Below are 15,669 nucleotides of genomic sequence, written 5' to 3'. Positions count from 1 at the left end.
AAACTTCCCAAATATCATAAAGGAAAATAGTTATTTTAAATATAAAATACACTTTGCCGAATATATATTTTTTCATACCTGTCAAATCTTTGTGGTGGTTGTTGAAATAGAGGTGTAGGACCTTGCCAGGAATCTTGGGGCCTAAGATCTATAAACAAAACAAACAATGTAACATTAAATCAAATTAAACATTAACATTACATTTAAATTTAAAATATTAACAGGGTAAACATTAAATACAAGCAATGGCTATCATGTGGACTGTAGAAATCTGGATAATCTCTAGAAAATTCTAACTCTTTGTTTATACTGGTTTATAATCATAATGAAGATTTGATTTGGTTTTAACTCCTTGGAGCATGTTGCTCTTGTAGCTATCCAGATTTTTCAGTCTAGATACAACAACCACAAATATAACAAAACAAACTCCCTACCGAAGCAACAGTGATAAATGAAAACTCTTACTTATATTTAATGGTAAGTAAGTCTTATTGTAAGAACTACTACCTAAAGGTTACATTACTATATTATATACTGATGACAAATGACAATGATTGTTTAAATGGCTATATTGTGGCTTATGTGGTAGATATTGTCCATCCTGTTTTTTGTTTGGGGAAGCTATATAACAAGATAACAAGTAAACATATTTTGATATATACTAAAAGGTCATAAAATGGAGCAAAATTCACTTAAGAAACATCTCGCTTAACAACATAAATTTTGGGCTCAATTATGGTCATAAGTTGAGAACTACCTGTACTACAAATATAAAATATTCAACAAAAATAAATGAGAAGGATATCACATGAACAAGCTGGGCTATTAAATGTATTTATGACAGTTGCACTGTCCTGGGGTCATATAATCACCATTTGTAACTTTCCCAGATGGCTTCTGAAAAGCAAAGTCAATGGGGAATGCCAGATTTGCTTAATGAACACATGATTCACTGAACAAGTGCATGTTTGCTTAACAACGGTGGCCAAAAAGGTCATAAAATGAGGTAAATCTGACTTAACTGCCTTGTTTAACAATGGAAAGTTTGGGGATCAGTTGTGATTTTAAGTCGAGGACTATTTTATTACACCTATTAAGTTAATATTCAAGGACCTCAGAGCCTAGTGAGTTCTACAATGTCACACTGTCTTTGTCAACTGAAACTTTAAAAACATGAAACCTCTGGAAGAAAACCCGAGCTTCTATGTTCTAGAAGGCTTATTTTTGAATGATCTGACCTGAACAAAAAGGCTTTTATGGAAGTATTTGAGAGAAGTGAATGCAGAGTAGAGATGACTGCAACTTATCTTTGCAGTATGAAACTGAGTCTAATTCAGTTTTCAACAATAGCAATTCCTGCTTTGTGTATTATTTGACCAAAGTCATTTATGCTCAACAGGCAAAACAGTTTAACATTTTAGAGTATTTCTCATTACTCCCTTGTAGATATTTGAAAATCAGATTTAAGTTTACTTATATGGTAATTAATAGCATCTTCACAAGGAAAACATGAGACAGCAATGACTATCACACACAAGGCATTTTCATTTCTAGAATTTATTCCAAAATCGATCCCCAATTCTGAAGGAAATCCATTTTGGGAAGAAAAAAGGGGAAAAAAAGCCCCATCCACTTTTGTAATGCAGCCTTCAGAAAGCTATACAAAGCATCAGAAGTTGCATATCCAAGAAGAGTGCATTTTATTCTCAATACTATGAAGCAGGGGTTGCCAACCTTTTGGACCTCAGGGACCACCAAATTCATAATTTTAAATCACAGGGACCACTAACTGGTTCTGTGGACGTGGCCTAATTTGTGGGTGTGGCTTGGTGTTCATGTGACTGGCTGGGCATGGCTTGTATGTAAAATATAAATATTTATATAAATATTGATTTTTTTTACAAAAAAAACAAAAAAACTTTTACCCAAAACCAGGCAAAGCAGGCAGGCAGATTGAGTTGCTCACAGAATCATTCAGTGATCTATCTATCTGCCATCGGCTAGCTCAGTCTGTCACATAAAATTTGCTTGCCGTGAGTCTGCACTGAATAATAGAACCTAGAATAATAGGGAAGTTAGGCTGTGCTTAAAAGCAGAACTGAAGATCTAAAGACTAGCTAGAAAGCAAGAAATGCAACCATTTCCTGCTCCTAGCTAATCTAAATATCCTGGCACAGCAGAACAGCTGATGGTTGGAAAAAGGAAAAATAGCAATTTATCAGGCAAGTTTGCCAGGTAAGGAGTGAGTGGGCGGGGGGTTCCCACAGGCCATGTGGGCGGCGCAGCCTTGTGTTTCTGTGCAGCCTGGATTAATTGCTTTGGGGGGGTGCTCTGGGGGTGAGATTTCTCTGCGGCCCACCAAAATTTTCTCGTGGCCCACCGTCTGGCAACTTCTGCTATAAAGTATACAATTCCATATTAAAAGACAAATACTAAAATATAGTTGTCAGCTGAAAAAAATATATAATGAGAAAACAATGATAATGGAAAACAATTAACACCCAACTTTGGACTATTCATTACAGCAGGGAAAGAAAATAGAAGGAAACATAAGTGAGAAATGCAGACCCATAAAACAGCTCATGGTAAAAAAAAATGGAGCGAGGAATTCATTGGTGCATAAAATGTAAGCAATTCCTTGAAGATTTAAACTGCTCTTTCTAGCAGCAACTCAAGTGACAACTTGTGCAATCAGTATGGCAATCAAAGATTTCATGTTTACCAATTTAAAAATGCTCAGCCTCCCCTTGATTAATAGAAAGTTGGCTAATTGACAAGTTTCTGACTGAGATGAAAGTAATACAATCATACTCAAGATAGCAAAAACCAAAGCTGTATTCACATAGTGCTTCCAGCCTCCACTTGACTCTTAGAAGCTATCAGCATATAATTATTCATCAACTGAAAATCGGCATATCAATATCAAATCATGGAATGCCATCAACCTCCATTGCTAACCAAGAGAGCTGAAGCTGAAATGACTACATTACTTTGCCATATTTTAATACTGATTCACTTATAAAAACACATTATGGCTTTTTTAAAAAAGAAAACCAAATATGAAGTGGAATTGAATCTTTTTTACAAATAGGTTTTGAGCTGCATCTTGACAAGCCAGTAAAATCAACAAATATATTTAACATGATTCCTCAAATAAACATTCCCTTCCCAAAGATATATTAAACAATACTGTATAGGTAAATAATTTTGGTTTTCAATAGCATTACTAGGAATTGTAGAGTTTAAGACTAATCACTGCAAATTTGATTATCTAGGATACACTTGCTTATTTTTATTGACATTTCTTTACAGAATGGACAATCTGCTGCCCCCCCTTTTTCAGTTTACCTGCAGCCCCAATGATTACAGTGCTGACTTGCATTGGCATGATTTCATCAACTAGATTTCCTTTGTTGTAAAGTAAATAAAATTTGAGAATGGTCTGAAAGGGTGGCCTCTTCTCCATTCTGTTTAACACCACCCTTCCACCCACCATGGAAAATTGCTGTGTGCAGGAAAGTTACATAAGGTTCAGACTAAGATACAATATACTTATATTGCTCTCAAAGGGAAGCAAAAGTTTATAAAATAATTAAGTTAAAAAAAAATAGCTTGAACTGCCTCTGCGTCCTCGCTGGACCTGTCTCTGGATTAAGCAGAAGAGAAAGGAGTGCCAGGGGCATTTAGTCTTGAAGGGAGATTGCAGCAGTGCTGCAGCCATGAGCTCCCCTCTGTCTGAGGCAGATCTAGCAAGCCCCCCGATTTCCTGCATGCACCCATTGATAGCCTCTCAGATTCTGAGGTTCACCCCCTGCCTCCAGTCCTAAGCAGAGACCTGCTTGAAAATACAATGGTAGATAGCTAAGCACCCCAGGTCAGGCTGAGTGGCCAAAAAGCAGACTGGCAGGAGAGTTGAGTTGAAGGAATCCTTTATCCCAGCTAAGCATCTGAATGTAGGCTCGGTTTGGCTTGGCTTAGCTTATTTATTGACTTCCTTCCCTGGGACAAAACACTGAGAACAACTTTTCAAGTCCTGGCATTTTTGTTGTGTCATATGGTGTCTGGATTCTGTCTCACTATGTTTCCTGTCACTTTATTTGGATTTGTTGCTTGTTTATTGGATTCCCGGACTCAACCTCTGTCAAGGGTGTGATTGCATTTGTACTTGTTGTCTTAAGATCCTGGTAAAAAAGGACTCTTTTCCTCTAAAAGTTCTACCTAAACTTTGCTATTGCTGGACTAAACAAAAATCCAGCTTGCTATCTTGTTGGTTAGCAGTCACTAGTGCTGACACAGAAAAGTCAGTTGCAGAGGATGACAAAAAACATGCATCTTGCAGTTTCAGTAGTCCAACCCAAGTAGGCACTAATCTGAACCTGATCAGCATACTTTCCAGACATGTTTATCCCAAAACATGAAACTCAGACCTGAAGCAACAGAAAAATCTGGACAACTCTTACCCAAATCACAATCCCTTAGGCCAGTGGTGGCTAACCTTTTTCGGCTCCCATGCCAAAAATTGTGCACGTGCTCGCATGCCAGCACCCAGAAGGCAATGCGTGCTGCCCCCCCATGCCCCCTGTACATGCACACGTGATCCCCCTGCATGCACCGTGTGTCTCCCATGCATCCCCCGCCCCCTGCACATTTGCGTCAGATACCCAACAATCAGTTGTTGGGCGGTGGCGCGCGCAGCGCAGTGGGGCTCTTCCGGGAGACCTCTCGTGTGCTGAGAGAAGTGGCTCTGTGTGCCAATTCCGTTACGTGTACCATAGGTTCACCAACACAGCCTTAGACCAACAATCAAGAAGTAAACAATACCTCAATCAAAGAACTACCAACACAGATAAATAAACTAATAGTTAATAACAGCCCAAACAAGGAACTGCCAAAAATACTCCCAGCAGCACTGACAGGGCAAGCCATTAATATACAATAATAGGAGCAAACCCGACTACTTTTTAGTACTGATGATGTTACCTAGTTTGGTGATGAAATGTCTGCAATGAAACCACCACGTTCAGAGAGCACCAAGGACCTCACGTTAGCTTATTTTGTATCATTCTATGATCTTTCTGTAAGTTTCCTTTCAAGATATCAACAACTATTAAGAATGAGTGGCCGGTACTGCTGCACCATCAAGTAGGATCAAATGTAAGGGCAATGTTCATGTTTAGAATAGAACCATTCTGGAACAATAATTTCGTAGCTCTTTTCATGTCTTATGGAGACAAAATAAACTTCAGGAGGAGGACCTTGTTGTACCCTGTTGCAGGGGTGGGATTCAAATTGTTTAACAACCGGTTCTGTGGGCATGACCTTTTTTTTTGGAGCACACCCCCCATTTTTTTTGCCTCCTGGGACTCAGGCAAGCCTCTTGGGGGGGGGGGTTTGCTCCCAGAAGCCTTCCCTGGGGCCTAGGGAGGCAAAAAATGAAGCATAGGAGGGGCGCACAGCTGATCATCAGAACAGCTGATTGTTGGGAGGGGAAAAAAACCTTAAGGAGTGGCTGGGTGGGGGAGGACGCAGTCAGCAATGTTGGGCATGCACGTAATAAGGACTGACTGGGTGGGGAGGGGAGGGGCAGGTGGAGAGGGGCAGGGGCAGCCAGGGGCACGATTTGCCGGTTGTCCGAGCTGCGCAGAATCATAACAACCGGTTCTATAGAACTGGTCTGAACTGGTAGAATCCAACCCCTGCCCTATTGGTGCCTCCTTATCTCATACATATTTTCCTGGGAACATAGTTTCTTTAGGGAACCACCAAATATGTAGAGACAATCTCTCTGAAATATTAAATACCCCAAACTTCAAACAGGCTAGGTTCATACCACAGCTGCAATTAAAAAACCTTCATTAATATTAAAGTAAACATGCTGAGTGAATGCAACCAAATGAATTGGGTGAACAAAGCCAAATTTTTGTGAAAATTATTTCCCTATCAATAGGGAGAGATGTGTATGCCACTAGATCTATTTTCTGATAGCACCTGTAATATTTACTCAAAATTTGCTGTGTCCACTGGTACAAAAAGGTGCAATTCCACTTCTAAAATTGGCTGGGTTTCATTACCAGCCTTATTTAAAATATGCAGTTGGAAAACATAAGATCTGGGGCCACATGTGAATTTATGCTTCAACTGAATGAGATAATTCTCAGATAAGCTTCTCATCCCTAACGGAAGAGAAGCTCTTCTGTGAATAAATGCCTTTAAATAGCTTAAAACAAATTCAAGAACAAAAAGTTACTGTGTGACATCAGCAAAAATTCAACAAAGAAACTTGATAGACAAGGCAAATGGGAAAAAAACCTTACTTGACAGCAATTTGGGAATCTGATGCTGTGGTCTGGCTAGCAATGGTCTATACGTGTTTCCTTGATTGTAAGCTCCAGGGGGACCAATATTACTGTATATTCCACTTCCTGATTGTCCTCTGTCCCTTGACATTGCATGTCTATAATATAGGGAAGAAAAACAAAAGGGAGTATTAATTTTCTAGGAAATAAATGAATCCAAAGGAAACTCATCTCCTCATATTCCATGAAGTAGGCGGCTTGCATTTCAGACCAGCACAAACATACATTCCTAAAGCTCTGAATGTAGAAAAACAGAGATATTATGGACATAGAAATATATTTGGTTTGAGTCATGTAGAACTGATGTTGTGCTGGATTGGAGACAGGAAGATCCAGTCCACTTTTAACCATGAACTCTCACTGGATGATTTTTGGCCAGTCCTCCCTCTCAGTTCCTACCTCATGGGTTTGCTATTGTTGGGATAAAATGAATAGAGACCCTGTGCCTTGAGCACAGGGAAGGCAGGATATAAATCTAATCATAGACATATGCATTAAGCATGTCCATCACTATGGGAAACCAATTTATATAAGCAGCTTTCTGCACATGAGAATATATGCACACTGAATTAATAAAGTCTTCCTCTTCTAAAGTAACTGGAAGGAAATAATAAGTAAGTACAGTATAATAATCCATATAAGATTATATATAACTCTTTACTTAGGGGAAAAAGAATGCATGTTTCCATTTGTCCTAACAAATGAAAAAAGACTACAGAGCACACTAAAGTCTAAACCTTGATTTAAGTTACTTTACTAACTTGTAAAAAATAGAATGATAGCTATTTCAAAGGAGAGTGAATTTTGGGGGAATGATTCATCACGCATTTGCTTCTTCTTTTGCCTTCAAGTTATCAATGATGGTTCTAAATCATGGTTTTTTTCATGGAACAGGTTCATATCATGCAAATAAACTATGCATGAACAGGTTCATATCATGCAAATAAGCTATGAACACATAATACAGTGTCATCTTGGAAGCATTTTGCCATTAATAGGGACTAAGTAAAATAAGTACATTAGAAATAAAAAGAGCCATATAACAAATTTCCTAGAAAACTAGCGAGTGGGGGCTTGCTTTTCACACATATACAAGCACGAAGCAGCCCAGTAAAAATCTTAGGAAACCAAAGAAAAAACAAGGCGAGAGCATAGTTAGTGCTAAAATACTTCTGATTTGAGAATACTTGGGGGGAGGGGATTCAGAGAACATGCTTATTTTTCAAAGATAAAATCTAAGTGTTTTGTTTTGTATGAATATAAGAATCCTATTAGACCATATTAAGGATCTATCTAGTCTAATCTATACCAATAGTGGCTAAATCATGCTTATTAATAGACTTTTCTCCATGTAGTTTTCCCATGATGGGTATTAAGAAGCATAGTTTTTCAATATTGAAGATTATATTACTAATTGTTATTGATATTCTTTCAGCCATGAAATTTGTTCAATTCCAGTATTGCAAATCATGGTGATGGCGGAATGTTCAGTATTGCAAGCCCAAAGCCTGGAGTTTGATCCTGATATGCTCAAGGTTGACTCAGCCTTCCATCCTTCTGAGGTTGGTAAAATGAGGACCCAGTTTGTTGGGACAATATGCTGACATTATAAACTGCTCAGAGTGTGCTGTAAAGCAATATGGAACAGTATATAAGCCTCAGTGCTATTGCTAAAATCATCCAAAATGATTGCTACAGCTACATCTTGTGGACTTATTTTTCACTAAAAATAACACAAACACCAAAAACATTCACAAGTTGAGGACTATCTATATGAGTAAATAAATGTAGATGAATAATACTAATTAAAAATCAATAAAGCTCATAATTACTTACCCTAATGTTCTGAATGCTGACTGGTCCAAGTGAACCTGCCTCCTATCACGATTAAAGCCAAGCTGTGGCTTCCAAGATTTGCCATCATTATTACTTTTCTCCCAGTCTCCTGGCTTCAGAACTGCTGCAGGTTTTCTGATTATTAAGAAAAAAATATTTAGTGTAATACATGTCTGGACAACGGAAGAGACTGGCCCAAATTTCAGCATAGTATAGTTATCTACATTCTATTATATAGTAAATGGTTCAGAAATATTTTTAAAAAGAGATACTTACTTTGCCCCAGATAACACAACTGCCTTAAAAATAAAGTCTTCTTGGAATTGTGGATCTTTAAAGTTGATACTGGGAACAAAACAAAAAACAAAAAACTGAAACAATTGTGAAATTTTAATAAGACCTAGAGATCAACCCTGACTGCTCTTTAGAAGGCCAGATCCTGAAGATGAAACTCAAATACTTTGGCAACCTAATGAGAAGGAAGGACTCACTGGAGAAGAGCCGAATGCTGGGAATGATTGAGGGCAATAAAAGAAGGCAACGACAGAGAATGAGGTGGCTGGATGGAGTCACTAAAGCAGTCGGCGTGAGCTTAAATGGACTCTGGGGAATGGTAGAGGACAGGAAGGCCTGGAGAAACGTTGTCCATGGGGTCATGATGAGTTGGACACAATTTCACAACTAACAACAAGAAGACCAATAATCCAGCTCTATGAACAGTTCTCACTATTCCTTTTCAAGATAAACATTTAACCAAATTAACCAGTCAGCAAACATTTAACCAGTCAAACTTGCAAAGACAAAGGTGTTTTATCAATTTGGTTTGCTTGCTCCTTATTTTGTAAACAAATCCAAGATGTTTATCAGTGGACAACACCTCAACTAAGGTGTGTAAAATGCCATAAACTAGTATTTAAATAAATGATATAATTCCATGCAGATTTTTTCTGTGACTTTTCATTCAACTGCATGTAGAGAAACTTTACAGCACATAGTCTCACAGAGATTTTCTCATAAGATGCTACTGTCAATCATACTGACAGACTCAGCAGATAAAGGTAAAGGTTCCCTCGCACATACGTGCTAGCTGTTTCTGGCTCTAGGGGGCGGTGCTAATTTCTGTTTCAAAGCCGAAGAGCCAGCGCAGTCCGAAGACATCTCCGCTGTCATGTGGCCAGCATGACTAAATGCCGAAGGCGTAAGGAACGCTGTTACCTTCCCACCAAAGTGGTCCCTATTTTTCTGCTTGCATTTTTACATGCTTTTAAACTGCTAGGTTGGCAGAAGCTGGGACAAGTAACGGGAGCTCACTCGGTTATGTGGTGCTAGGGATTCGAACCGCCAACCTTTCTGATTGACTAGCTCTACAGATACAAGGATCCAAAATGAACCTATTTCTTAAGCTTATTTTCCCAAGAATTCTGACCTTCTTAAAACAAATGGGCTGATGAAATAAGAAAAATCTATTACAGATTTCTTTTCAAGCAAAAATGTGAAAGGAAATATGCAGAAACACAAAAATACATAATTTAAGGAATCCACCAGGATCAATCTTAGAATATTTAGGTCAAGTATTGGTTCATAAAAATGCACACATTTTAAAAAAGTTAGGAGGGAAATGCCACCCTTTAAAAATGCCAATTTCTTGGCAAATTGAATATGAGTCAACAAGTAGCAAGTAATCATATATGCATTCTTCAGGTGATCCAGAAATAACTTTTTTTTGGTAAAACATGGATTGAATATCCTTGTCACACAACTCATTTTTTTAATATTACCCTCTAAATGTGTCACAGTTTGGATATAGAATTTTCTATTTTCCTCACCCTCTCACCAAAAGCCTGAAAAAATAAGGATGCTATAAAGAATAAGGTAAGTCCAAGAGAGGAAACTAATTCCCATCATAAAAAGTTATTGGGTGAGCATAATCAATAAGTTAGTTTATATTTTATGGATCTAACAATTTGAAATTAAGAATTGACATCTTTGAGTCAAAAGATAAAAAGTCTCAAAATGTTAATTAGCTCTCTGATGCACACTCTCAAGCTAGATCCTCTCAAGCTAGATAACACATCTGTGGAAGATTGGTAACATATGCCTTTAAACATATTTTAATAATTGCATGCTTCATTTAATATGCTTTTTTATTTGTTTTTATATCCTTACAATATATTCTGAATAAATAAAACAAGTGGGTTTCTGTCTTTTCATTTACTAATCCTTCAAAGCACAGGATAAATGGGATACTATATTACCATATTTTTCACACTATAAGACGCACCTGACCATAAGACACACCTAGATTTAGAGGAGGAAAATCAGGCAATGACAAAGACAACAGAGGTGGGGTTCAGCACTGTAAAAGGACCCTGCTGCCACAGCCGGTACTTTTCGCTCCACAAGACAGACATTTCCACCCATTTTTTGGGGGGTGGGGAAGCGTGTCTTGTGGAACGAAAAATACAGTACAAAGTCTATATTTTGGGGGATTGCAGGAAACTGCTATAACAGATGTGCCTACAGATTTATTGCAGCATTAGGGCAGATTATAAAAAAGTACCAACATATGGCCCACACTAGCAGAAACGTTGTTCAATTGATACAACAAATGTAATTATACTATCCTATAACCCAGTGGTGGCTAACTTTTTTGGGCTCCTGTGCCAAAAATTGTGTGCGTGCTGGCTGCCAGCACCCAGAAGGCAATGCGCCCCCCCACGCCCCTTGCGCATCCCCCCCATACCCTTACCTGCACTGCCCCTCACAGCTGATTTTCGGCTAGTTTGAGGCCTTTTTCGGCCTCCCAGAGGCTTGAAAAAAGCCTCTGCAGGCTGAATAGACCCGTTTCATCACTTGGAAGCCTCTGCAGGCCTTAAACCAGCTGAAAATCAGCTGCGTGGCCTGCGCATGCACAGTGAGGTAAGTTTGCCTGCAACTCGCATGCCAGCACAAATGGCTCTGCATGCCACCTGTGCCATAGGTTCGCCATCACGGCTATAACCAGTTCAGAATGGAAATTGGACTTAATTTATAGGGTCTTTTTGGTCACTTGAGGCTGTACCTGGCAGGAAAGGATTAACTCCTCTTCTTCTAGAGAAGATGGAACACTTATCACTACAATGTACAACTTTAAAAAAAGTTTCAGGCAACTGAAATGTAAGAATAACGGTGGATGACAGGATGCTCTATCAAAGTGGGAACTACACAAACATATTATCTTTCTGTCTCCGTTCTCTATTCCAGCAGAATTATTATTAGAATAGTTTTTCTTCTGCTTATGATAAAGTCTACAGGAATGGCAAATTCCACAGCAAATTCCCTAGGTTGGCAAAAAGAAAAAAAAAGAAAGAAAAGAAAATGAGATTACAGAGGGCTGTGTAGCCACAAAATACTTTGGGGGAGAAGTACTGGTAATCCTCAATTTATGACCATGACTGAATACAGAATTTTAGTTATAAGTTGTTGTGGTCGTAAAGTGAATCACCATGTGACCAGATTCGAATTTAGGACCATGAACTGAGAAGCCATGGAATCTGTTGGGAGTTGGGAAATCATTTAGTATCCTGGTTGAGATGATTTGCTTTGTTCACCACTGTTCTGATTTAGAAGGACATGACAGCAAATGCAACATGGGGCAAGTACATATAAGCAAGAATAAAAGGCAGCTTGAAGTATAGCTATTCTGACACCTCTGAATGCATAAGAGGGAACCCAGCTTCTAGTGTCTAACGTTCTTCATGAGAACAGCCTGTTAACAGCCTGATCCCTTGGCAATCTGATCCTGGCAGCCATTTTTCTTTCCACCAAAGGATTACTGCAGCAGGCAAGCAAAGACTAAGGTGTTATTTTGTCTGGATAAACTTTGTTTAAGACTTGCCATCTCAAAGAAGAAAGGAATTGTTTTCTTCCTATAGATTCAAGAAAACATTGTTTTCACAATTAAAATGGAAGGGACAATTCAGTCCCACAGTAAACAGATTTACTTTGACAGAGGATAATAGAAAAATTGACCACATCATTCAGGAGCCAACGGTCTAGTTCTACATGAGTCGCAAAATTGTATTTGTCTCCTGACATGAACTAAATAAGGCCAGAGGAGTAAATGATCTATGGATTACAATTAACAAACTCTTGTATAGATTCTCTTAGAACCATTCATGTTATTTCATCAGATTCACTAGTGTAGTCTTATGGGGAATACAGCAGTTCTAAGGTTTAATATTTCAGTTGACTGTGAACCCAAAACATCAGAAGCCTGTACGGGGATCACCTCTTTATTTTATTTTCTACCTATCTGTGACACACTTAGATGATAAACCAGGATTGGTAAAGGATGGTACACTATAACCTGACTTTATAAATTACCTTATGGAAGAATTCTGTGTCAGATCACGCAGCAGCGGTACAGGAGATTGCACTGATCTAATGGTTAAGGGAAAAGGAAAAAGCTGTTCATTTCAACATAAAAAACCCTCATGACTGTAGAACACAAATATAAATTGTCAATGGCCATAATACAGAACATTTGCCTTTTGTGTAAAAGGCCATTTAAGTGGTTAAGTAACCAACACGATATGTACAAATATTTTAACTTTCCTAAGATAAAATTCTCAGGCTGCATGGTTTTAAGTGTGTATTGCTACAGAAAGATTAAAAGGAGCAGCAATTTGCCTCAATTCAAGCAAGGAAAAGGAGGAAATTAATTTACTGATATTAATGTGGCAATGTCAATATGTCATTTTAAGAAGAAACTAGCGCACAAAGTGTCAAGTGTTCTAGAAAAACCCAACTCCAATTAAAAACTCTTGAGACAGGCAATAATCAATATTTATTTTTCACCCAGAACAGAAAAAGATACAATTTAATAAAAACAGAGCACTTAGTACCAGAGCTTCACATCAATTCAAATTAGCTATTTCTTCCTCTATTATTCTTTAGCATACTTAGTCCCATCTTCAAGCCCGGCTGCAAATAGTCTCATTTAGTGTATCTTTATTCTACAGTTAATGGCCAAAATTGTGGAAACCTTTTGGGAAAAGTGTATATTTCAGGTTTGATGGCTAATAACACCATTTTTTTGAAGTAGTACCATAAAATTATATATCAGTGGAAAGATAATTTAATCAAGAATGTAATGCAATGGGAAGGGGTGGAGCTTCCCGGCGTTACCAGTCTCAGGAACGGAGCTCTCCGTTCCTGTGCTGGCTTCTCCCTGTTTGTGGGCTCCGAAAGGAGCCAAAGCCGCCTTGTAGGGGGCGGCGAAGCTAAGGAGGGGCACTCTGAGAGGTTGCAGGAGAGATCGCAACTCTCTTGCTGAACCCCAGGGCTTTTTTTCCTCTATGCCATGGCGAGGAGAAGAGGCAGTCTAAGATGGCTGCCATGAAGCTGGGACAGTCAATGATCATCTAAGCACAGTGCAGGAGCAGACTTTGGTGAACAGTGTGTGAACTGGGTGAGAAGAATACTTTCTATTCAAATTTTAACTCCAAAGAAATTTAGGGGAACTATCTACTTATTATTAACTGTCTATTAAATAGTGAACAAGCATATTGGAAAGTGGTTAAACCAGAAGGAGAAGATTTAAAGAGAGAGGAAAAAAATTATTTATTCTTAAAAATACAGAAAATTGGACTCTCAAAGTGAGAAGATGTGATATTGAGAAGGAATTTTACAATGTTGGAACTATGGATTAAAAAATTAATTCTGCTTTTTCACTTGAATTATAATTTAAAATAATCAATAATAATTAAAATCAGACATCCCAGTAACAACATTGTGAAGTAGAGAGCACCATCTGCTCATGAGAGGAAAAATATACAAGTCTGGGAATAACCATTTGAAGAACTGTGAAAATATTTATTGGATTACATTCATCTACCCTAAGATCACTGGAGACTTGAATATTTAAATAAGATCATTAATTAAAAGACCCCTGAATGTTATGTTATATGATTGAATGCATAAAAGTGATTTGAGGTTTGGATAACCCCCTGGTCTGTTGAAATGGATCTGACTGATTATTTATGAGATATAAAGAATTGTGACTTGTATAAGCTCAGCTTTGAATAAATGGCTCCTGGACTTTTGACTAAAAGTAGGATCTACTAAAATAAAATAAGCAGCACAAGGTGGAAATGAGTGGAATTTTAAATGAGATGGAGCTGATGTTCCAAAGCATTAAGGATTTTATACAGAAACAACATAAGGCAACTGTGGAATTATTTGATGGCATAGACCAAAAACTGGAAAATATTATACAAGGGACAACGAGCAAAGACCAGGATGTCCAGGAAAGGAAGGAACCAGCAGAAGGAATGGAGGAAAAAGCAGAACCGAGAAACCAGTGAAAAGAAGACAACGAGGAAGAGATATCATCAAAATTAATAATGATCAAGGAATTTAAACAGGAGGAAAACAATTTAAAAGACTTAAAAAGAGAATGGGAGAAACAGGAAGATATTTTGGGAAAGGAGATAGGTGTTAGAACAGATAGCTTTAAAATTAGACAGTGGAAAAGGGTAGGGAGGGGAGAAAAAGTTGGATTGAACAGTCAGAATGCAGATGTAGACAGAGTTAAAGATTCAAGAGAAGAATATGGGAGGCAAGTTAAAAAAAGGATAAGACTTAAGGTACTGATGAGGCCAAGAGATGATGGATAGAAAAAAGACACCCCCCCCCCCGGAAAGATCCTTCAAGGACATATTTTAATAAAAACATGTGTATTAACATTAGAATTATATAGACTGGATAACTATTTTGTATGTACTGTGATAGGCACTAGGATAACATTTTAATACAAATTGATATGAAGAGTGAAATATGGGAATAATGAATAAGAACTAAACATTAATTGGAAAATTAGAGAATGAATTATGGTATTATTAACATTCCTAAATAATATGATTAGCAGTGAAATAATATAATTAAACAATGAGTAATTAGATAATGAAATAATATATTTTAATATAAGCATGTGTATTAATAGTAGAATTATATGAATTGGATGAATGGAAGAAATATGAATAGATCTACTCTATATGTTTAAATGATATTGTGACTGGTATTAGAATCATATATTGAAACACTGAACAATGAAAGGAAGGATGAAATTTTAATATATATAGATGTGAAGAGTTAAATAAGGGAAATATGAATAAAGCTGGTGAAAAATGGAAGACAGAAAAGAAATGTCTTTGAATACTACAATGACATGAATAAAAGTTAGAATAGAAATAGAAATAAGAGGGGAACAATATACATATTTTAATATAACAAGATATATGTAATAATAATGAGGTTTAGAAATTGAATGGCGGTAGTATTAGATATGTTTAAACAATATGAAACAATGAAAATAAAATATAATAACAATGAGTAATAATACTGTTTATTTGTACTAGAATGTATGATACCCGGGTATCACACTGTTCACACATTGATATGTATAAGCAATATTAAAAAAACTTGACAAAAAAAA

General features: G+C 37.4%; 1 protein-coding gene across 1 annotated transcript in view; it reads right to left on the bottom strand.

The window, feature by feature from the left end:
- Nucleotides 1-15,669, bottom strand: part of XRN2 (5'-3' exoribonuclease 2) — a 75,458-nt gene that overhangs the window by 12,356 nt on the left and 47,433 nt on the right. The window contains exons 24-28 of the mRNA XM_026672532.2: nt 12,558-12,614; nt 8,469-8,537; nt 8,193-8,327; nt 6,315-6,454; nt 79-148 (exon numbers count right to left, since the gene is read on the bottom strand). Of these exons, the coding sequence (XP_026528317.1) occupies nt 79-148; nt 6,315-6,454; nt 8,193-8,327; nt 8,469-8,537; nt 12,558-12,614 (471 nt within the window). The remainder of the gene's footprint in view (nt 1-78; nt 149-6,314; nt 6,455-8,192; nt 8,328-8,468; nt 8,538-12,557; nt 12,615-15,669) is intronic.

The sequence above is a fragment of the Notechis scutatus genome, chromosome 3, assembly GCF_049901735.1.
Source record: "Notechis scutatus isolate UNSWTSFEM ecotype Mainland chromosome 3, rNotScu1.2, whole genome shotgun sequence".
Lineage (NCBI taxonomy): Eukaryota > Metazoa > Chordata > Lepidosauria > Squamata > Elapidae > Notechis > Notechis scutatus.
This window is presented reverse-complemented; position numbering and strand designations above follow the sequence as displayed.